The sequence below is a fragment of the Taudactylus pleione genome, unplaced genomic scaffold (genome assembly GCF_031769625.1).
Source record: "Taudactylus pleione unplaced genomic scaffold, aTauple2 ptg000251l, whole genome shotgun sequence".
In the NCBI taxonomy this organism is placed as follows: Eukaryota; Metazoa; Chordata; class Amphibia; order Anura; family Myobatrachidae; genus Taudactylus; species Taudactylus pleione.
In genome coordinates, this window is record NW_028284653.1 from 2,114,632 (window position 1) to 2,139,788 (window position 25,157).

The window sequence follows — 25,157 nt, forward strand, 5'->3', positions numbered from 1 at the left end:
GCATCCTGAAGATGCTCCGGGGAGCTGTAAGGGCAGCGGTGTGACCGTCTGAAGCATCCTAAGGATGCTCCAGGTGGCACTGCTGCATACATTATGGCTGCAGGGTGCCATTCTAGGCACCCTGCTAGCCAGATGAGGCTAGCAGAAAAAAAGCTTCGAGGGCCAGACCAAACTATTCCAATGGCCTTATATGGCCCTTGGGCCTGAGGTTCCCCATCCCTGTCCTAAATAGTCAAAAGATCCTCTCTTTTTAACTGGCATACATCAAATCAGTGACAACTTCTGTGGTAACCAATATACAAAAAAGTAAATAAATGTACAAATGAAGGGATTAATAAGGGATTAACACTGAAATTGTATCCATTCAGAAATACAGTACATTGATATAATAGAACAAGATCACTGTAGTAGCGAATAACATTGCTGTATTGTACTCTAACTGAAATTCACAGTCAGCGCAGTGTGTATGCATTAAGGCAACATGTAAATATAAACACACACAATAATAGCAGAAGATTACACAAGTGAGAAATAATGTGTAGAGTCATGTTTTAGGAATGCATTTCAAGTGAAAATAGGTTATTGATTTCCAGGTGCAAAGTAGGGAAAGCATTAACTGGGTACTGTAATAAATGTCATAAGTATGACAAGATTGAAGAGTGCTCAGATAATCCATTCCAAGATTGTATAACTATAATAAAATTAGTATTTATACAACCCATAACATTTACCAAATAATAAGCAGATGAAACTTGAAAGTGGAACACCTAAGAGACTAGATTACTTAATGCTTGTATACAAGTAGTGGGTCTCTGTGTACAATGTGGACATTAATGCATGTACAGTACAGTATAATCAAGCAGGTCCAAGACACTTTGAAAGCATTCTAGAAGCAATATTACAAAGTGGGATTGGAGGAGACAATGCCAACATCAGACTTCAGTGGTGTCACAAGATGGGAAAGTTTAACTCTTGCTAAACAAATGGGGTTTTATACTCCATTTCTCTCTGAATGTAACAACTGGATATTTCTAGCTGTCATGCAAACAGATATATAATGACAGCAAATTCCACATAGTGCACTACAAGGGGTAAATTTACTAAAGTGTGAATTTTTGGAAGTGAGTTTTAGAAGAGATGTTACCCATAGCAACCAATCAGATTCTACTTAACATTTAACTAGCACCTTCTAGAAGATAATAGCTAGAATCTGATTGGTTGCTATGGGCAACATGTCTTCTAAAACTCACTTCTAAAAACTCTCACTTTAGTAAATTTACCCCCTAGTCTACACTGACACATTTCTGACACATGACTACATTTCAGCAACTGATGGACCTTACACAAAGTACATGCAGCACTGTTCAGGGGTCAGAATGAGGTGGCTCTTAAGTGGACTTTATTCATTATTTTTAAAGTTTTTTTGATGGTTTGTGTAAACTTTTTCACAAAAAACGTTAGAGAAGGGTGTGTAGAGCATGTGCAGTACACAATCACAATTTAGGCACATTCACTCACAATGCCTATGGTAGAATATAAAATGGTGTATCTAATCAATAAACAAATGTTTGATAGGTGATTTGCTTTGTGGTTTGGGACTAACTTAATTCCAAAAATATACTTAACATAAAAAAGAACACTCTGACTTGTATAGCTTGTCAGTCCATATCTCCCATCAACTCCTTCTTTATGGTGTGTAGTTATATGCTCTACTAAGGTAACTTTTGTCCTTGAGCATGTAGCCAGGATGAGTTACTGATAGATGTTATACTAGAACCAAGTGGAAGGGCGTGGTGGTGCAACAGTGTACTTCTCCTCTAGGGGGTAAATTTACTAAAGTGAGAGTTTTTAGAAATGAGTTTTAGAAGAGATGTTGCCCATAGCAACCAATCAGATTCTACTTAACATCTAACTAGCATCTTCTAGAAGATAATAGCTAGAAACTGGTTGCTATGGGCAACATCTCTTCTAGAACTCACTTTTAAAAACTCTCACTATTAGTAAATATACCCCTAGTAGAGTTCTGTAGAATCACAGTGTTGACTTCATGCCAAGTGCTGAATGCTTAGCATGTTACTGTGTTTAGAAAGCTACTGGATTCCATCTTTGTTGTATAAAAAATATCAATGGATAAGGAATTTCAGTTGTGTCAGCAATTAAAGTTCTGCACCATAGGAATAGGGAGGTACAAGACCTGTCCCACCTTCATGCATGAATTTACATGCTAAATGAATTTAAAATGAACATATCTCCTGTAGAAATGAGAGGCTCTTTGTGGGATGAACAAAGATATTTAAGAATGGAACCTATCATAATATTAGAACCCTATATAAGAAATCAGAGGCACTTCCTGCCTAAAAATATGAGACACTAGTTCTTAGTGAATGAACAGGCAGCATTCTCATTAATATTAATTCAGCCCTCAAAATTTCTGCCACCACTCATTGCAGGTAACAGGCGCACTTTAACAGCCTACAATAATGCATCACATTACATTACACAGATCAGGGTGCTGCTAGTTATTATACCATCAAACATAGCTGGTTATAAAAATGAAATTGACATAGTATAAGGCATAAGATGGACAATGGAATCATAACTTACATGCTTTGCTAAATTTGGACTTTTTGAGTCAACATCATACCTAAAAATAAAGGAAAGAAAATTTATTTGAATACACAAACTATCACGTTATTTTCAGATGGCAATTACAATGACTAATATGAATCCTAGAATGATTTTATTTTCACCCAAGCCTTAGGACATCATTGCGAGAACATGTACAATCATATCACAAGACACCATAATGTAACATTTTCTGGTTAAGGAGGACCTGACACTATGTTGTCCAGGGCCATTATCTAGCTTCCCTACAGTACATACTGTAGTGTCTTGTGCAACATGTAGTTAGCAAAAAAAAACAAAACAACACATGGTTTCCTTTGTCTTCCCTGCCCGTGAGACAACATCTACTCCACTGTATAATATGCCCTCTCCCAGGCTGGATTCCTCCGGAACACATAGTGGGAGAGCCTTGAGGTATAGGGGAAGCCAGCCATGGAGCTTGAAGCCCAGACATGATATGGCACATAATTTGCTATAAATAAAACATTAAACTTAATTTGCTTATTTACACCTAATTATACTACTTATTATTATTATTTTCTCAACAGACAAGCTACATTAATTTGCACTTTCTATATTTGTTAAATTAATTTAACGGCATGATATTTTAGGGTAGCCAACCAAGTAATTTACCATACTGTATTAATTCTGTTTTAACCACTTTGCAACTAATTAAAAAGTGTTAGGTATTTTAATTACTGTGCAGCTATATACCATTATGTTAATAGTGTAGATATATTAGTTTTTACAATACTTCTTAGTCTTTATCATACTCTACAATGTACCATGTTATCAAAGCACACCATTTAAAATACATTATTATTCTTGTTTTATGATCATGTCCATTTGTCACTTCATGAAAACAGATAATGGATTATTATTTGACCACTTTCTGGTTTCAGACGTTGCTTAGTATGTTGCATCATTTTCAATATATTATTACAATCATGGTTAATGTCCCACATTTACTGTTAGCGGACAGGTGGGGGCAAGTAATGATTGTGTTATTGTAAGTCTGTATATAGGTCCAATTAAATGTCCAGCATTTTATTTATTAAAATTTAGGTAAAGATTGTGTATGTTTATTGTAGGCAAACCGTGAAATCAAGAATCTGTCACTCAACATGCTAGTTTTGCATCTTTCTACGTCATGCTGCCCAAATGAAACAATGAGGCAGGTATGGATAATAGAAGAGCATAGGGGAGCGCTGGGCTGGTACAATTCAAAGTGTCTATAGCTGCTTCATCTACAGCTGTGCAGCTCATGGCTGCCCCTGGGGAAATGGCCAAGAAGCATCATCTTCTATTGGGTTTTACTGCGCTCATAGGCGGAACCCCCACCCTCCCCGCTCCATTCTGTAATTTTTAGGATGAGTTGGATTTAAAAATGGGGAGCTACGGACTTCACTATTCACATTCCCATGCTTGCGGCAACAGGAGTCAGAAGAACTTCAGAAGCCTACCCCCTCTCCCGATGACATACTGTAGTTGACATAGATAATTCTGCTTGTGTGACAGTCGCTCCCCTCAGAAGATTTGCGCTGGTGGCTGGAATAGAGCCTGCAGCTGAAAGCATAGCATATACAGCTGCTGCAGTCAGCAAAGAGAGAGCAGCTGAACAAGGACAGAGGTAAATGGGAGGGGGGGGGGGCAATTTGTGTACATGGGGTACATGTCCTGAGAAAAAAAACACCACCACAAATTGGGACTATACGAGCCCAAGATTGTGGTGTTGTTCTCATTCAGCTTTTTTCCAAATCATTTTTTCTCAATGCAGTGTAGGCGATACTTGGTGCATTTATGAAATGGGATGATTTACCAGTAATTAGTTCAGAGTGCATAATCGCCATTATAAGTAAGGTAACAAGACTTCTCACGTGTGTAATGTTCCCCATTTAATTCTAATTACCTATCAGGCCAGAGCAGGTAGACCACTGGTTCTCCTCACGGCCATTAGACTGTGCCTCATATCAGTCATACTGTCCCAACATCAGTTGTAAGATGGTGGGGCTGGTTGAAACATGGTTAAACATTGAGGTGCTTAGTGTGATCAGATTTCTGCAACTAAAGGGCACATCAGCAGCTGAAATTCGTCACCAACTTGTCATGTCATGTCACTGAAGCAGGTTTGGGTTTGGTGCGCTGCCTTTGACAACAGCAGGACAGATGTTCAAGGTGAGCGGCAATCAGGCCGGCCAAGCACGTCCACCCAAGATCACAATTTGTGCTGCTTTAAAGGGCTGATTCAGGAGGGGTGTCGCATAGAAGTTAGTGATATTACTGACAAACTATGGACAAAATTGTTCATGAACCACTGGGGTACAGGAAAAAAAGTGTTCATGCTGAGTTCCAAAGCAACACACAGAAGTTCACAAAACCAACAGAATGGAATTTTCACTTGTGCACTTGACACGGTACTATGAGTAGGGAATGGAGTGCCTACAGCATATTGTTATAGGCGATAAATCTTGAGTGCATCATGTGATACTGGAGTCGAAGCAAGCATCCATGGCATGGAAATTCGAAACAACTCCATCAGCAAAAAAGGTCAGGACGACCATGTTTTGGGACCACAAGAGTGTGCTTCTTGTTGATTTCCCCACCAAGTGAGACACTGTGAATGCTGATCACTATTGTGACACATTGAGCCGGCTGCGGAGGGCAATTAATTGAAAACAACCTGGGTTGCTGCGAGCAGGCGTTGTATTGCTGCACAATTACGCCAGGCCGCAGTAAGCCAACCGCACACGTGAGTTGTTACAGTGCTAATATTGGTAGGTACTGGAACATCCTCGCTACAGCGCAGACCTGGCAATGAGTGATTTCTAGCTCTATGGACCATTCAAGAAGCACCTGAGTGGAAGACGATTCGCAACAGACGTTGAAGTTCAACAAGCCGCCATGTCCTGGCTTCAGGCGTTTGACAACGATTTCTTCTATGTCAGGATAGATGCCTTTGTGTACCAGTAGAACAAATGCTTACACAAGTATGGGAACTATATTGAAAAATAATCAGTACCAAGGCATTACTATTGATTATACGTATATGAACGAGTTGATTAAATTTATGCAATAAGAGGTCTTGGTACCTTATTTATTGAACCACCCTTGTATTTGCAAAAGAATGATACCTACTTACTGGCAGGGTAGTAGTACTGCTGGAGTGTTGCACACTTTTACTAAGCCAAATGGCTCTAGAGATTAAAGGCACATTCTTGCACATTCTTAGTTCGTAATTTTAGGTCAGAGAGAGTTTTAGCAAAATAGTATTAGTACTGTTCAGTTCATGGAGTGTTAATGATTTGTATTTTTCAGTCTGCATACTACGGTTTATGGCTCAGTAACTTGGTATGATGATGGCTATAAATGGCTCCAAGCATGCTAATTGGCGGCTAGTAGGGATATAAAATAAATTATGTTTCATCTGAACCATCAATTAAGTGTTTCCGATGGCTGATGGCTAACCGTGCAATCATGAGTATTCAATGTTTCCTCACTATCACAAGTTTTTTTCTTCAGAGTTCTACTGATGTATTGGAGGGGGGAGGGAAAGGCTAATTTGATTGGCTCCCGCACCCGCTGGTTGAGCGCGTACATACAGGAGATATATGCACCTTGCATTAAATTACTCTGTATTTAAAACACACATTGCTCGGCATACCAAACCCACAACTAAAACTCCCAACTACATATACCGCAGTCAGACACTTAACAAATGAGCTATATTAGTCCTGCATAGGAAGCCTTAAAATTGTAATTGTATGTAAGCTACTGGAGCTGTATTTTTTTGTTTAAACCATTGCAGCTAAGTAGATCTACTGTATGTAGTGTGTAGCTGCACACTACACAGATTTGCTTAGTTGCAATGTTTTAAATTAACAATTACAAATAGCTTCATATAGTTAGAATTACAGTGTTTTATATACAAGAGCAATATAGCTCATGTGTGAAGTGTTTGAATGTGGGACATGATGATGGGAGTTTGAATACCCTGCATGGCATGCTGAGTAATGTTTGCTTACAGGGTGTATACAGGGTGATTTATCTGAAAGTTATTACTAATAAGGTGCTGTTACACAGTTACTGACATCTCAAGCTAAACGTATGAGTTTTGGTGTTCAAATCCCTTGCTTGGAGTATTGTTAAGTAGCTAATTGACTTCAAACAAGTAGAAACATCATTAACATCGGAAAAATTGGTGTTTAGGACATAACAATGATTTATTACCATTGTTTTCTATCGACATCCCATCCCTACTGGATAGCTCTGCTCATTTAACAATTAAAGTGTTAACTTACTGAAAGACAAAGCTCCACCAATTATAACGCAGAGAGTAATCTACTTATGACACCATACCAATACAGCTAAGCATAGATCTGGGGTCTGTACAGTAAAGCAACCAGATATTTTGCGGATCCACCCCAGAATACCAGATATTGAGAGTACCTGCATTTTGGGGAACTTGCATTGTGGAACTGCATTTTATAGTAGCCTCCAGAACAGGTTGGCATTGGAAGTAGTCACTAGAACACTCTCTGTATTGCACAAATATGGTCTATGTTTTATACAGAGATGGTCAGCAGTGCTGCATCTATAATGGGTGAAAAATGTGCGGTTCACGTGAGCCCATGGGTCAGAGGAAGCCCCGCTCCACACACCCTGCATTAAGAACAGACCCCACTGTGCTTTGTGCAGCATGTTGCCATATGTATTCTGCCAGTTGAGACATCTTTTAGGTGATATGTTTGGAAAAACAGCTCCAGCGCAGGTGATAGCAAAGACTCTGGCTCTGTGTCGGAGCCTTTGCTATCCTCTGCACATGCATTACTTTCTGAAGATATGCCTGGAAAGATGGTGCTGGCTTTAAGACATCTTTGGTAACCAGAGTTTTGTACAGAGATCGCTAGAATAGTTTCTACATTGAATAATAGCCATATAGGGTCAATAGGTATATTTCAATATATAACATCTGACATAATTATGTATCATTAGATATATATATATAACACACAGCTAACATTACACAAATTGTGCCTACTCACTATTTATTACACTCATTTTTCCACTGCATTAAATTGATAGAAAACCCTGAACCATGTGCTTGTGATTGCCGCTAAACTAAAAGTTTCCAGCCCACCCCTGAGAGCTGAAGCAAGGCATGCAGCACTATAAAGCTCATATGGTTGCCTACCATGCCTACATATTTAAAACAAATATGGCTTTATCTGTATGTTTATACAAATATATCTTCTGAGCATACTGTAGCAGTGTGGGGAGCTCCAGTTTCTTGCCTTCATGAACATTATTTATTCCTAAGCAGATAAGCCTATATTTATTATTATGTTTTATTTATATGCACTTGAATTGTTGTTCTTACATCTAAATATGATGCATTGATTGTTGTATACAACTTTTTCTAAACTGACTATATTTTTAGCTTTATACAGATAGATAGTGGATGTTGGGTCTTGAATTAAAACCCTTTATATACACTTTACAAATGTATTATATTGCTGTTTTTTAATAATTATTTATGGGTGACTATAAGCACGGTGTGCGCTCTCTGTCAATTTGCACAAATATGGCTTTATCTGTGTGTTTATACAAATATATATTCTGAGTATACTGTAGCAGTGTGGTTTCTGGGTAAAATACATTAGGTAGTAACATATGGCACACAATTATTTTCAATTCAAACCCTTAATAATATCCAGAGGGTTTTGCACATATTGTCTAAAACAATTTTTATGACACTTTGGCTACACCAGGATTATAATGTTCATTTTGTCATTTTTATTATGGTTGTTTGTTTTCAGGATACTTGTGTCTGTAATAGTATACTGGAATAAATAGATTTTCATTTTAAATCTTTTATGTAGGAAAAAAAGAAAAACATAATTCTGCAAACTGGTGCTCAGCTACATCTATTTATATTAGTAATATGAATTATGTATACTTTACCCAAGGGCTGCTGCAGATACTGTGTCCATGACTACAGCAAGCCCTTAGCTAGAAGTTGCCTGTGTGACAATGAAACCCCCATTAAGGTGGAAGTTATGGGAGGTAGGATAAATGGCACGCTGGGCGAAGCACTGTAGGTTTCCAATTTCGCTGGTTTGGGGGCACTTTCACTATGTATGACATTCATGCATTTTATATGAGTGCATGTCACTCAAGCTCACTGCATTATTACTACACAAAATACTTGTTATGGTTTTGTCGAGCTTCAGATAAACCCTTTAAATCATACTTTCCTACTCTCCCGGAGGGAGTGGGAGACTCCTGATTTTTCGGGTAGTCGTCTGCACCCCTGCCCAGTTCCTAGTGAATTGAGCAGGAAGGGGAAATAATATAGGGTATTGCAGGTCCATATGGAGAGTGTGGGGCTAAAATTCAACTACGGTATATGCATAATTTTAGCCAGCCCCTTCCCTATAAATTCACTATCCATGCATTTTGCTGTGATAAGGGCGGGGCCTGATGCATAGAGTCTGGCACCTCCCCTGAAATGGGCAGCTGCATCTCCTCTCCGGCCTTCTCCTGGAGAGGAGCAACTAAAAGTCGGCAAGCTTGGTTTAAATTAAAGAGGAAAGGAATATGATTCCACCATTAGACATGTCAGTAATGGAGCAGGAAGAGATTCTCTGGGGTATATTTACTAAAGGTCGATTTTAAATCCCTAAAAATCAATCTAAATGTGTTGTGTTTCTGGGGCTAAATCACACATTTACTAACAGACAATGTTTTATTAGTTTTTTTTAAATTTAGTAAATGTGTGCTTCAGCCCTAGAAACACAAAATTGATTTAGATCGATTTAAAATTTATCAAAATCGAATAAAATCTAACTTTAATAATTATACCCCCTAGACCCTGGGTATCCCACAAAGACTAAAGGGGTATATTTACTAAAGGTCGATTTTAATCAATTTAAAAATCGATCAAAATCGATAGTGTTTCTGGGGCTAAATCACACATTTACTAACAAACAATTTTTTATTTGTATTTACAACTATTAGTAAATGTGTGATTTAGCACCAGAAACACAACATCGATGTTAATTTTTAAATCTATCAAAATCGATTAAAATTGACTTTTAGTAAATATACCCCAAATAGTAATTTATTTATTTATTTATTTTTGTAAGGTAAGTTGCTGATCAAGTTACTGCAGATTTAACAGGCTATCCATATATTTCCTGTTATGGGATGTAGGATAAATGTCCTGTGGACACCTGCACTGCTGACATGTTTTTTCATTATTTTGGTCAACAACACCTCTATAAAAGAGTTGCAGCTTCCTCCCAGCAACATGTTATGCTGAGTGCATAAGACAAAATAAGAGACAAGACTATGAAAATGAATGACAACCCACTACTTCTGCTCAAAAAACAAAAATAAAATATTTCCTACGTTACATAATTTAACACACAGATAATCCCATCTCATACTATTTACTTACTCTTATCTGTCTCTCTAAAGGTTTCTAGCAATATAAATAATAGGGTTACTGTACTACTGGACACTTTCTACCTCATTTGGCTCTTTATAGACAACCTTATCTGGAGTCTCTACAAATAAGCTTGCTTTTTACTTATTTTATGTATGCATTTTTAATCCCTATGTTGTGTGAGAAAAATAGTATAAGACATTATTGCACTATTTTGTGTTACTTTTTCATTCCATATTGGAGATATCCACATAGCATAGCACAATAATTTGATGACTATTCCATAGATACACAGATACAAATATTTAAGCTTAGCTTTGGTATGAAAATATCTGTATTAAAAATTCTTAACTTACAGTAAGTTTAACTAGTATTTGTGACCCATAATTAACTGGGTTGCGAGCTATTGTGCAGGGTTTTTTCCTCCTCTATTGCCGTTCCAATAATAGCCTTTTCCCCATATTTTGGTAGGTGTTGTGGCCACTCCCCAACTATGGTAACATCACCTGTACTACCCGGGCCTGGCCCTGCTACCTTTTACACTCTCCTTTCTCTCTCCTAGGACCTCTACTCTCTGCACTGACCCCTTGTCCCTTCTCTCTCCTGGGACCCCTTCTCTCTACCCTGGCACTTCTCCCTCCTCTCTCCTGGGACCCCTACTCTCTACCATCCTTCTGTCCCTAGCAACCACTAAGAGCTGTAAAGGGGGATGAGGCCTCCCAACAGCTTTAATGTGCAACTGCTAGATATTAAGAAAAATTTGTTATCGATACATAAGCATATAATCCAATTATATTTAAAGACGGAGATTGTTTTTTATTGGATTATATGCTTATGATATGTGCAATACATGTTAATTTTTATCTAAATAAAAGAGCAATATAGACTCATCAACTTAGTCAGTTTGAGCGCTCCACTTTACTTATTGTTTCTGTTTTGGATTGTGAGGTACAGAACCCTCTAGTGAGCTAACACAGATACAGTTGATATTGGGATTATTTTACAGCGCACCTTTGTGATTTTCCACACCCTATATATATATATATATATATATATATATATATATATATATATATATACAGTCAGGTCCATAAATATTGGGACATTGACAGAATTTTCAGATTTTGGCCTCTATTCACCACCACAATGGTTTTGAAATGAAACAAACAAGATGTGCTTTAACTGCAGACTTTCAAATTTAATTTGAGGGTAATTACATCCAAATCGGGTGAACGGTGTAGGAATTACAACAGTTTCAATATGTGCCTCCCACTCTTTAAGGGGCCAAAAGTAATGGGACTAGCAACTCAAAAGCTATTTCATGGACAGGTGTGGGCTATTCCCTCGTTATTTCATTATCAATTAAGCAGGTAAAAGGTCTGGAGTTGATTCTAGGTGTGACATTTGCATTTGGAATCAGTTGCTGTCAACTCTCAATATGAGATCCAAAGAGCTGTCACTATCAGTGAAGCAAGCCATCATTAGGCTGAAAAATCAAAACAAACCCATCAGAGAGATAGCAAAAACATTAGGTGTGGCCAAATCAAGTGTTTGCAACATTCTTAAAAAGAAAGAACGCACCGGACAGCTCAGCAACACCAAAAGAACCGGAAGACCACGGAAAACAACTGTGGTGGATGACAAAATAATTATTTCCCTGGTGAAGAAAAACCCCTTCACAACAGTTGGCCAAATCAAGAACACTCTCCAGGAGGTAGATGCATATGTGTCAAAGTCAACAATCAAGAGAAGACTTCACAAGAGTGAATATAGAGGGTTCACCACAAGATGCAAACCATTGGTGAGCCACAAAAACAGGAAGACCAGATTAGAGTTTGCCAAACAACAAATAAATAAGCCATTACAGTTCTGGAACAACATCCTATGGACAGATGAGACAAAGATCAACTTGTACCAGAGTGATGGGAAGAGAAGAGAAGGAAAGGAACTGCTCATGATCCAAAACATACCACCTTATCAGTGAAGCATGGTGGTGGTAATGTCATGGTGTGGGCATGTATGGCTGCCAATGGAACTGGTTCCTTGTATTTATTGATGATGTGACTGCTGACAAAAGCAGCAGAATGCATTTTGAAGTGTTTCGGGCAATATTATATGCTCATATTCAGTCAAATGCTTCAGAACTCATTGGACGGCGCTTCACAGTGCAGATGGACAATGACCCGAAGCATACTGCAAAAGCAACCAAAGAGTTTTTTAAGGCTAAAAAGTGGAATGTTATGCAATGGCCAAGTTAATCCCCTGACCTGAACCCCGATTGAGCATGCATTTCACTTGATGAAAACAAAACTGAAGGGAAAATGCACAAGAACAAGCAGGAACTGAAGACATTTGCAGTAGAGGCCTGGCAGAGCATCACCAGGGATGAAACCCAGCGTCTGGTGATGTCTATGCATTCCAGACTTCAGGCTGTAATTGCCTGCAAAGGATTTGCAACAAAGTATTAAAAAGTGAAAGTTAGATTTAGGATTGTTTAGTTTGTCCCATTACTTTTGGCCCCTTAAAAAGTGGGAGGCACATATAGAAACCGTTGTAATTCCTACACCGTTCACCTGATTTGGATGTAATTACCCTCAAATTAAATCTGAAAGTCTGCAGTTAAATCACATCTTGTTTGTTTCATTTCAAAGCCAATGTGGTGGTGAATAGAGGCCAAAATATGAAAATTCTGTCACTGTCCCAATATTTATGGACTTGACTGTATATATATATATATATATATATATATATACATATACACATTATATACACATATATACACCTAGCAATCTGACAACCTGGGGGCAGGAAGCCAAGGCATGGGTGGGGGATCATCTGAAAAGGAGATATGGTCGACCGAAGAGGGGACTTGTCCTCGTGACACGCCCCCAATTTGTCACACTTGGGGGTGTGTACTTACCTGCCGCTGTCGGGATTTTCTCGACTTCAGGCAGACGCTGTCAACATTTCAATCCCATTCCGGGCACGGCATCTATTCACCTGGCGGCAAATGGTAATTGCAACTTTTCCCATCCACGGGACACTGCCACCCGTGGTTGGGGACAGCACAGGGCAGGCTGTTTTAACGGGGTGGCACTAAAAGGGCACTCACCAATTGTGAGTGCCCCTGTATACCTACTTTTATGTGTGGTACCAATTTTCTATTTCTATGGATAGAGATGTCCAAGAGGAGCACCCCAGCCTTGCATTACTAAACAAATTGGATTGGATGTGAGTGCAGGCTATATATATATATATATATATATGTCAAAAACACTAGCACGAACATATTGGGGCTGATTAAAATTTGCATGCAAGTCCGTTTTGAGGACGGATCTTTTTTGCACTGTACATGCCATGTAGCTGTGTGTCTAGCCGACTTATGGATAACTCTTAATCAGGCACATTGGGCATATACTATATGCACATATTTATGCTCCACTGTGGGTGAGTGAAAAGCGCAAATAAAATGAGAAGTGTTCCACATGTGAAGAGTTGAATTATAACTATGAGCAGATGACTCATATCTGCCACTGGAAGAGATTTGAGACACTAGATGTAAGATTTTCTTTTCTTTTTTCTTTATACCATTTTATCAATGTGGCAAACTGACGAATAGGTCTGCCTATAACACTATTGCTTACTTATTCATTATAAGAATTCAATAATCAATGTTGTGATTATGTTATGAATCACAAAATATTGGGCAACATATTTCTTTTAATAACCAGCATAGTGCTGTGAATGAACCTTTATGTGTATGCCCAGCTGCAAGGGTAATTATGTGTCTGAGAAGTTGCCATGTGAAGGGGAGGCTGGCAGATTTGTGTGTATAGCAATTAGGACTGCCAGCAAATGAGAGACAGATAATGCTAAAATGATGGGGGTCTTAAACATTTTAGGCTTGCCCTTCTCACCAACATAAGGTTGGCCTGGGGAGTGTACCCACCTTAGTGACAGCATGCTCACCCCCCAGCAACAGAATGTTGTATTGGCTAATTTGCAATGACACAGAAAGCTAAGGAAGGAGGAGGAGGAAACTTGACACTCACATATGGATAAATACCATATTCCCACAAGCCAATCTGATATAGGGAATGCTCCATCTTCTTGCGTCTCCCCGCAGATTCATGTTTTCATTTTTGTTTAGAAGACTAACACTATATTTGTATGTCATTCTTATTAATTGTTTCTGTATATACTTTAAGCATTGTGAGTATCTTTCCCATATTAAACTTCATTTAATAAGATTGGTATCAGTGATTCATTATCAAATCCATTTTGCCAGTGGATTTGGATTATCCATGCTGCATATCTCTACAGGTTAATATATGGTTAATGATTCCTGGGATTTTATTGTAATTGCATAGAGAGATCAGAAACTTCCTATTTGGAATGTGTTGCTCCTGAACCATCTTCTGTGGTGGCATTATTGGGAAATTAATAGTGAGTTGGAGATATACTGGGTTGTACTGTATAATCATTCCTGTAGACCAGTGTTTCCCAAACTTAAGCTGGCCACACATCTAAAGATTATCTGTCCAACCAGCCAACTAGTTGATTGGTTGGAATGAAAATCTGGTAAGGTATGAAACCAAATGACAATCAGCTATTTGTTCCCAAATGCCGGAAAATGGACAAATACTGTTGTCTGAACATACTGTTTACATCAGAAATTTAACAAACTTGTCTGACGACCATTTTCATTTGTTTTCTGGCATTTAGGAGCAAATTGCTGATCATCAGTTACTCCCATACGTTACCAGATTTTCATTCCAACCAATCAACTAGTTGGCTGGTTGGATGCAAGTTGGTCTAGTGTGTGGCCAGCTTTACTCCTCAGGTAGCACCAACATGTAGCATGTTTTTCAGATCTCCTCACAGAATCACAAGTGAAATAATTAGTTCTACCTGTGGATTACTTTTTTTTTTTTCAGTTTTACATTTTTTATTGAAACACCGTAAAAGATATACAGATAGAAAAAAAAAAACAATAACTGTTACATTACAGTTCAATAGTGGAGAACAGAATCATTTGACAAAATATTTTGAAATGATCACAGTAACAATACATAACTATAATGTTTAACTGAACAAAATAATTTAATTCATTCTACTACACTGAGATAATGGTCCAAATGACGTTCTACCTTTAGCCTTGCCAAAAGTGAGAGTTTTGAGTTATGAGGCGAGAACGGGAACCCAATAAACCGCAACCAAAAACCAAACAAAGCGATGATATATTTATAAACCCCTACTTTTACCTGTGGATCTTTTAAAATGTGCCAACCAGTAATGACTACACCTGTGCACCAACTAGGAAAAATGAAAACCATGCACTGTTAGTGCTCCCTGAGGAATGAGTTTGGGAACACTGCTGTAGACAGACCAGGCAGTTGTCTTTTTATTTACTCTGTCAAACCCACCTTATGCAGGCTAAAGCAAGTGCTGTTCTGAGAAACTCATGGAGAGTGGTTAGAGATTGGAGTATCTTGGAACCGGGTCCATGACAATTAGGTTCATCCTACTCAGACAAATGGTCATTGTTTCATTAACCCTATCAAGTACACTATAAAATATTTTTTTCTTAAATTGCTTTTTGTGTTATAAATGAATAATAAATGCTTCTAGTGTTCATAGAATTTATTGATACTTTTTATGTTAATAATTAAATCAAAGTGTTAATCAACATTTTGAAACATTTGTTTTGAGCAATGGCCTCATGGTGTGGGGGATGCTAGAATAAATTTATAGAATCAAAGGGGAAGTAGATCAATTATATTTTGTTGGCAGCAGTCCGGCTTTGTTGATACTAACTGTAATTACAATAAAACATTTACCAGATTAGTTCAGATGTCAGATTTGTGCTTAAAGCTACTAGCTCATATAAAACAAATTGCTCTACTTTTCTAGCAATGAGGTTTGCTATCAAAAACAAAATAGGAGTGTTTGATTGATTATGTGCAAAGCAACCACTTTTCTCATCACCTACAGTACACATGATCTAGTAAGGTACAAGCACAGAGATTTGCTTCAGGTTGACTTGTATAATTAGACACACTAATAATTAGAGGTAGCAAAACAAATGCATCTAAAATATAAACACAAACTTAAAACAAAAACAATGCACAAAACAATGAACATGCATAAATATAGATTCAGAGTATTTTACAGATAACAAGATTTAACTGTGGAATCTATCACAGCTACTGGCTAAATGGTGGGCAATGATAAAGGCAAATACATTATACCCCATTACTGCCTAGATATAAAGAGTGTCTGCAATTTAAAATTAATTAGAGATCAGAAGGAGAACTTCAAAGACAAAAGGAAAGGACATAAAAGCACATATCCCACATATTCATGCCAAAGCGCAATGAGAGAACACATCTGAGCATGAAGATCATAAAACATCTATACTATGCTATTTGGCAGAAAACAAAAGACATCTGTATTAACCGCTTAACTGGATAATTTTTTTCCCCAAAATTGTACTTTTTTAAAATCTGATTATGTAAATAATAACTAGTTAAACCCAATTTAGTATAAATTTAACAAATATGCAGGTTTTCTAATAAGATTATACTACATAAGGGTTAAATAGCTATTATATACTTGGTTTGATTATTTAAAAAAAAATCAACAATTTTGGGGTAATTTTTGCAAGATGAGCAGCTAGCAGCAGGGAACGACCTAAGGATCAGCCATGACTACTTGCTGGTAGGGGGAAAGGGCAGCGGGAGGTAGGGCTGCTGCAGTGCAGACAGCACAGGATGGTGGGCAATCCGGATCACCCTCCCGGTAGTGACTGTAACCAAAGGAGAGAAGGGGAGTCTCAACCTCCCTGATCCTCCTTGAGATTGTGGGTGGGAACACCCCCTGTGAAACCTGGATGGCAAGGGGGAGGGGGGGGGCTGAGGATAGGTTACTGTGGCAACTGAGGGGCCATCTGGGTGGGCTGAGCCTGGCAGCTGCTGGAAGCTAAACTGACCCCTATATGGTAGCATCCATTACCACTATATTTGGTAATACATCTGAAGTGACCATGCCAGGTAACTGGTTGAGCAAAAACAATGCATTGCATGCTAGTATTTTTATATAAATTTACTTATTAAATTGTACGGCTCTACATGTGCAAAAATCAATGTTGTGCTATAATCCACAGCAGCCAACCAAATAACAGCTTTTAGCAGTCTCATATAGTTAGACGAAAGCAAGTTAACAACTGTTTGAGCCTAGAACATTCGTGCATATTGCACATTGTTATTAAATAAACCTCCATAAATCCTAGACTACTGTCATTTAAAAAGAATTAATGTGTTTGGAAAAGCAATATTGTTTTATCCCATAAATGTGCCTAAGGGTTTAGACAACCATTCTAACCTACAACATTCAATAAAACTTAAGGGGTTGTTCATGTTGAATAAACCTGACCCATTTTAACCTGCTTTGCGACCTGCCAGATACCTTTAGCCATAAAATGATGCACATCCACAATAAATGTGAACTGAATGTGTCCAGAGCCCTTCCATAATGTCTGGGGACAAAAGAACAAACATGGTACAGATCCACTGAATAATGGGGTCCTCCTAAAACTATTTGATTTAGTCTGACTATAACCCCCTTAGAAATGTCATATATACTGTAAATGCTATAAAAAAATGTTTTTTAATCTTTCTGAATCACTTTATCTGCCCAGTCTAGCTGTACAGCACTGATGGGACATACTGCTCTGCTATACCTGGACCGGAAGGGACTGCTCTAGAATGGGGTGGGGTGGGTATTAGTACTGTAGGTGCAGAGTTGGAAATAAGTGTGAAGTGGTCTGTTTGGAAGTGTATATTTGAATTAATATATATTAACATATGTGAAATACAGAGGTGCACTTTTGGGTTTTATAATTATTCAAAGAGACACATTAAAAGAACTCCAATCAATGTGATATTTAACAGCAATTAAGAGCCGTGTCATTGCTCTCATTGTGAGTGCATTTATTTAAATCATCGGGCAAAGTTACAAACACTGGGAATAAGAGATCCAACAGTGTGATTATTTGGACATATCAAATTAAGTGGACAGTCTGCGCATCCTTTCTAGGATAAGGGTGATAGTGTCCCAAACTAATGGAAGACAGTTCAAAAATATATATGTTTTTTCTTCTTCAGGTTTCAGTGCAGCATCCTACAAATTGAAGCGCAGTTTCTCATATATTTTTAGAGTATCAAATTAAGTGCTCCCATGAAAATGTACATATGAGAACATACCACTCCAATACCTCATGAGAATATCATAAAATAATCTCTGAATCATAATAATTGACCCCAAATAATCCAAGGGGTAATAAATATAAAGGAGATACATAAGAATGCTTTATGACCTGCATGCTCTTGTTGGGGAGTGTGTGAATCACACAAATATAACTCTGTGGAGTACGGCACATTATAACTATACTCCAAGGAGATAATATATACTAAATAAAACATTATTAATATCTGTGCTAAATAAGCACTGAGGTGCACTATTTATAGGTTTTTATAAGGTTATTGCTCTCTCCCTAAAAGCAACATAGGAAATTATATCATGTGATACAATTATGTAGAAAGGCACATTGAAGGAATTCCAATTAATGTGAAATTCAATAGCAATTAAGAGCCATGACATTGCTCTATTTGTGAATACATGTATTAAAACCATTGGGTAAAGTTACAAACACTGGGAATGAAATCTAACAGTGTGATAATTCTATGCGTCCAAATAAAGTGCTCTCGTGAAAATATATATATATATATATGAGATCACAATACTCCAATACCTCATGAGCATATTGCATTAATAATTTCTGAATTATAATAATTGTCCCCGAATGATCCTAGAGATAATAAATATATAGGAGATGTACATGAACACTTTATGAGGAATATGTGAATGCTATATGAGTGAAAGCTTTATAAGAAATGTATTTGTTTGTGCTCCAGATAACCGCTAAACAATCTCATAACAAAATAATATGCATAAGGATATGCATTGATATTTTATGAACAGTCCAGAATTATACTATTCGATCTATTTCTATAAATAATTAATGTGGATGTATTCCCAATTAGCACCGTGAGAAATAAGTGCTTGTGGAATTTATGATCTGTCATTATCAGTCGAGTTGATATATAACTTTAGGAATTTAAACACCACATAATTTACCTGTTAAGATTGCAAATATTAAATATAATAAAGATTATGTTTTAATATGTTTTTTCTTGTGCGCCAACAAAGAGACATTCTGTTTTCTTTTTTTATGCTTGAGTGTATTTATTGTTTCTGACAGCACCCACAGAATTAGATGGAAAACACTGCAGTTCAAGATTGATAAACACTGGGGTCATCTTATTAGTAGGGATATGCAGGCTCGGATAGGTTCGAGTTTGCACACAGAGTTCGGATTTTTCCCTCCAAAAAACGGGACTCAGAAAGGCAAAACGTCATCTTGCATGGACAAACATCATCATTCCTGGACAAAAGTCCAGGAATGATGATGTTTGTCCATGCAAGATGACGTTTAAGTCCAGGAATGATGATGTTTGTCAATGCAAGATGACGTTTTGCCTCTTTCTGAGTCCCATTTTTTGGAGGGAAAAATCCGAACTCTGCGTGCAAACTCGAACCTATCCGAGCCTGCACATCCATACTAATTAGCCACTTTGTGTAAGAACTATTTCAGAAGTTTTTCCCTTCCCTAATCCCTGTTAAGAATATACTCAGTAACACCTCCTGCGTGCGCTACTGCACAAAGCTATACTTTACACGGAAGTGGAACCAATAGTAGCTGACCAGGTGGCATTCGGCAGTATACTCTTTGTAATTTAAAACAACCTAATATTTCATCTCACCCATCATTTCTTATCATGGATTTTCTCCCTGGCAAAGTCTGTACTCTAGCTTCCTGGCATAGCAGTCTTATCTGCACCTTTTTTTGATGAAAAGCATAGTACATGTATTTCCTTAATTATATTTTGGCATTATGTACATTTTAATTCACTTAATTAACCTAAGACAAATATAGTTTTCTCGTTTGCCATGTAAATGACAAAACACTCTTCAAAAGACACTTTCCGGCATTCCTACTAGTTTTCATTTTTAAAGCTGCATACACACACAACGATTTTTTGAACAATTATCATTAAACGATATTGTTTAAAAAAATTGTTCACTTTCTGAGTCAAACGATGAACGATAATTGTTCATGCGCGTTCACGTTTGTAGTTCAGTTGGACTTGTCAACTCAACAATTTTCATTAAGGGAATATGCAAAAATAATTTGTAGTTCAAAATAATCGTTCATTACACTTTAAAAAATCTGACAGATAATCTGGCAGAAAATCGTTGGTAACAAAATCGTTGTGTGTGTATGCAGCTTTAGACACTTATCGCAATTAAACAAAAAGCTTTGGAAATATTAGCCTTGCACAACTAAAAGGGAAGACAGTCTGCTTAGTCCCCGATGGTCAAATTTAAATTTTTTACCTGACAGTGTTCTAGTTTCCAAGGTGGTAATTGCAGACAGACTATTTTTTACCTTTTTATTAATTAGCAGACAACACCGAGCTGAATGTAACTAAATGTCTTATACTGCCATGATTATATAAATTGCTATAGGAAGTAGAGAACTAATGATCAAATAAGGTTATAGCTACCTGAACTTTCAGTTAACACAATCTGTAAAGAAAGAAACCAAATGTACTAATTTAATTGGAAAAAAATCTATGTCTTAACAGTTGCTTGTAAAGATGTGTCCTCATACACCTAGCATCAATATGCCATATGGCGCGAGATAATGTGAAAAAGACGCTCGGTGCAAGCAGAGTCACACGAGACCTGGAGTGCCAAGAAGGGCTGCTTGGCGCAACTGCAGCAATAGTGTATGAGGACACATCTGTATAGTAATTCTGTTGGACAATATAGAAATAGTAAGTAGAGCTGGTAGGATAAATAATGGTTGAACCTAGGGTTGCATTATATCAACAAAGAAAATTGTTCTATAATTCTGAAGATTGTAGAGAGTAATGCATCTTGCCAATTGTAAAGGTTATTTATTAAGGCAAAGGAAAAAGAAATGCATGCAAAAGTTTCATTTTATTTAATACATTTGCTTCACTGCGGAGGATGAGTATTTAAAAAAAAAAGAAGCTGCCACTATGTGTTAACAAAAAAACAAAATTAATATAAATGAATAGGGGGTGGGAGGTTCCTATACCTCTACCTCTGTACAGTAAAAGTTACAAAGATGGCGTCACTCTCGTCCAAACAGAAGTTCCCTTTTTCAAACTACTGCATGGTAACATGGGTGTCGGAACTGGGGGAGGGGGGGGGGGGCAAGGGGGCGGCTCACCTCCCCCAAACATTTTAAAGGTGCTGCATCCGTGGATGGTCAGGGGCTGTGCTTTATAGCAATAGGCTGCACGACTCCTGCACTGTACGGTGGAGGTTCAATGTGTGGTCTTTAAGTTAAAAGCCTGCACATTACACCTCCTCCTCCGTGTAGTGCAGGGGCCGTGCAGCCTATTACTATAAAGCACAGCCCGACTGACCGCGGCTGCCCAGGAACAGGTAAGAGAGAGGGACGGATGGACAGAAAGATGAAGGGAAAGAGAAAGATGGAGGGAAAGAGGGAGGAGCCCCCTAACAAAAGTATAGGACTGAGAAAATCCTGAGAAGCAAAGGGATTAATCTACATGTCATTATCCATTCTCATAAATCCCTTCACAATAACTCTTTAAATTGAACTAATTTACACAATCTGTAGCAAAAAAATGTAAGTACTGTATAAAATCAATTTAAATGGAACGGATTCTCCCATATATGTATATAGAAGACAAATGGGTGCACATAATAATATGTGCTGCTCCTCTCCTGAACTGGCCTACTACTTGAACATCATGTATTTTATTTTCAATGCCTCGACAAATTAACAAAGGAACTATGTGCGTGTTTGGCTTGGAAATTGGAAAAGAGATCCTTAACTAAAGACTTTGGAGAAATAACTCTTCTGCAAACACTCTCTTTCATAATTGGAATAATCCATGCATCCTTTAATTAGAATCCTTTTATCCAAAACGAGTCTGCAGTGGTGGTGAACCTAACTGGAATCTCTAGGGTGGAGAGGTGGTGCTCTTGTCAGTCAAGGTCTCCGCACACCTTCACATTGTGCAATATAATAATAAACGATTAGGCTACACGCCAACAAATGTATTGTTTCCAAAAACAGCTTTTTATTAGTGCAAGCAGACAAACCGGTAATCGTCTTAATATGTGAAGGGCAGCATTCATTTTGCTTTTGCCCTGTACATGGAATAAAAGCTACAGTATGTTCACTTTTGTTAGATTTAAACTTAAATCTGGTTTATACCTACCTGTAATGTGTCATTTGCCCCAGTTTCAGGGTTAGTGAAGTAACATACAGTCCCATGTTGCTATCCTATATACTATCCCGATTTCCAAACATCTAAAGTATACAGGAGTATACTTAAAGCATCTACCTTGTACACTCTATATGCAAATGATACTTGGAACTAGAGAAAGGACACCAACAACAACTATGGCCGGTATTCAATTAGTTTTGCCTCGGTGAAAAAGTTCTGCTTACCCGACTTTTTGCTGCCTTCGCCTGTTTTGGAGGTGAAAACTTTTTGTGCGCGCTCCCGATTTACTCCGTATTCAATTCCCAAACAGGCAAAAACGGGACACGGCGAACGTGAACCAGGCGAAAAGTGCAGGATGAACTGGGGGAATCACTCTGTACCCCAGAAAAAGATGAGCTGACTTCGGAAATCATTATGATAGTTTAGTATTAGTCCTAATTGAACTAGTTAGGGTACTTAAGTGGTGGTAATTGCTTACTATTAGCGTCTAGGTAAAAGTGTTGAAGAATGGCATAAAGCAGTGTTTTTTGGAGAAAATAAGTAGTCCCATCAAATTTGGGGTGCTTGAAAATGGGTACTACCATATTTTTATGTCTCTAAAGTGAAGTTTTAGAAAAAGTGAAGTTTAAGAAAAAGTGAAATTCCTCCATCATACAAGCACCTGCAATCCCCAAAACACTTGGCCCCTTCTTAGAGCACCCCAAGAAGCTTATTTTGCTAGTTTTTGAAGTTGTCCTCCCACTTTTTTCATTTTCGCCCCAAATGTCAAAGGTTTTTGGGGTGTTCCAGGAATATTTTTTTTAATCTTTTTTTGAGTGAATTGGCCTTTTGGGGGGGGGGGGTGTACCAAGGGTTCTGGGTGGTTTTCCAACATCTGCTCCCAAAAATATAGATTTTGCCCTTTTTTTCTCTTGCCATTCTGTGGAGAAAAAGTTTAGCCAGTGCATTGACTTTTCGCTTAGGCGAAAACGGACTGAAATTGAATAGGGAGATACATTTTCAGGTGAAATTATAGCCAAATAATGGGCGAAAACGTTTTTTCGCTCAAATTGAATACGGCCCTATGTTGGTTTCAATCAGGTGGGCAATTTTAAGATTTCAAGTACCTGGTTGACCAGGATATCTTCACATCACAAGTAAATAAAACTACAGGTTTATTCAGAAAACAGTGAATTCCACCACACAGACAAAATGTTGAGATCAATACTAACACGTCTTCTACAACTGCACTGTATACCAAAATGTTATGTGCCAAATACAGTGAAAATTTACCTACAGGCAGAACCACCATTAAAACTATTATGTGCACACTTAGTGGTTTCTGTTTTTTATAATCTAGAAAATCTAGTTTAATCAAAACTTACAAATCAAATCGCAGATTCTGTCTTTCCTCAAAGAAATAGTCCATTATAAATTTCTTGACGAAGTCTGGATTTAATGTATTGTCAATAACCTCTGTTCTGCCGTACTGCAGAGCAAAAACAAATAAAATGTAATTAATTGAAGATACAAATATATAATTACAATCTCTTGAACAGGCAGGGCTTGGAACACAACTTACTGTACAATATATTACATCTTTAAATTAGCACTCTTATTATTTCTTATTAAACATTCCCTAGTGAAATTTAGCAACTTAGATGGTGTATGAATCTGTAAAAATATAAAAGCAATAGAATACATTATATGTAATGTTTGTGCATGCAATTTTTTTGTGTGTGTGTATAATATATATTTCAGACAAAAAATATACTATAGGGTTAATTGGCTTTTGACTACATGGACTTTGTGTTCTCCAAAGTGGCAAGGATTAATGTGAATTATGAAATGTTCTCAATACAAATAATATATAGTGTGATATGCTAATCACTACATCACCCTCTAAGATGAAACCAGTAGATATAGAATTCAATTGATCAAATTTTCATGTCCACCTTTTGAAAACATGATGTGTAGGGACTCTTTCTAAGGTCAATAAGAACAATGGGCCTGATTCGGACTTGTACGCAAACCCAACAGTTTACGTACAAATCCGATACTTGGGGATATGCGAATGCGCAGGACCCAGTCTGAACAGATACTTTGTGAATGCTTGCAGTGCCCCCCTCCCCGTTTGGGAGGCAGAGTGGGGCAAAGACCGGGACCGTTCTACAAAACAGGGGGGTGTTGCACCAGTTATGTAGGTGTGCCGAGCCAAGGGTCTGCGTCATTGGTCACAGACTTCCTGGACCTGGCTAACCAGTTTCAACAGCCAGCCTGAGTAAGCTTTGGATTACGCAGACTGGACGAGGGCTGCGACCATCGCGACCGATGGTTGCGATGGTGACCCAATGCTTCATCTTTGGGCGTAGCATTCGGAACGTACATGCATGTAGGAAGCGTCTATTCCTATAGACGCCTCCTGCTGCATTTGCATTTTAGTTATATGGAATTGTGTAGCCGCTTCCCTACTATACAAGATGGAACCAGGCACAATATCTGCACCTGAGTGACATCTTACGCTAGAATTACCTTTGGCTAAAATGAATATGCAAATTTCATATAAGTTTCATTATCTTTGTTTTAAAGTATGTACCCTTTTTTCTGCACTAACAGAAAAAGGGTACACACAGGGTTTGGATTACTCAACGGTGTGGGGCTAGACAGAAACATAGTATTGGGAGTTATAATAT

General features: G+C 37.8%; 1 protein-coding gene across 1 annotated transcript in view; it reads right to left on the reverse strand.

Annotated features, from left to right (window-relative positions):
* The window catches only part of CPNE8 (copine 8), a 357,582-nt gene that overhangs the window by 158,677 nt on the left and 173,748 nt on the right, over window positions 1-25,157 (reverse strand). Inside the window, exons 4-5 of the mRNA XM_088480178.1 lie at window positions 23,850-23,953; window positions 2,605-2,644 (exon numbers count right to left, since the gene is read on the reverse strand). Coding sequence (XP_088336304.1) covers window positions 2,605-2,644; window positions 23,850-23,953 — 144 coding nt within the window. The remainder of the gene's footprint in view (window positions 1-2,604; window positions 2,645-23,849; window positions 23,954-25,157) is intronic.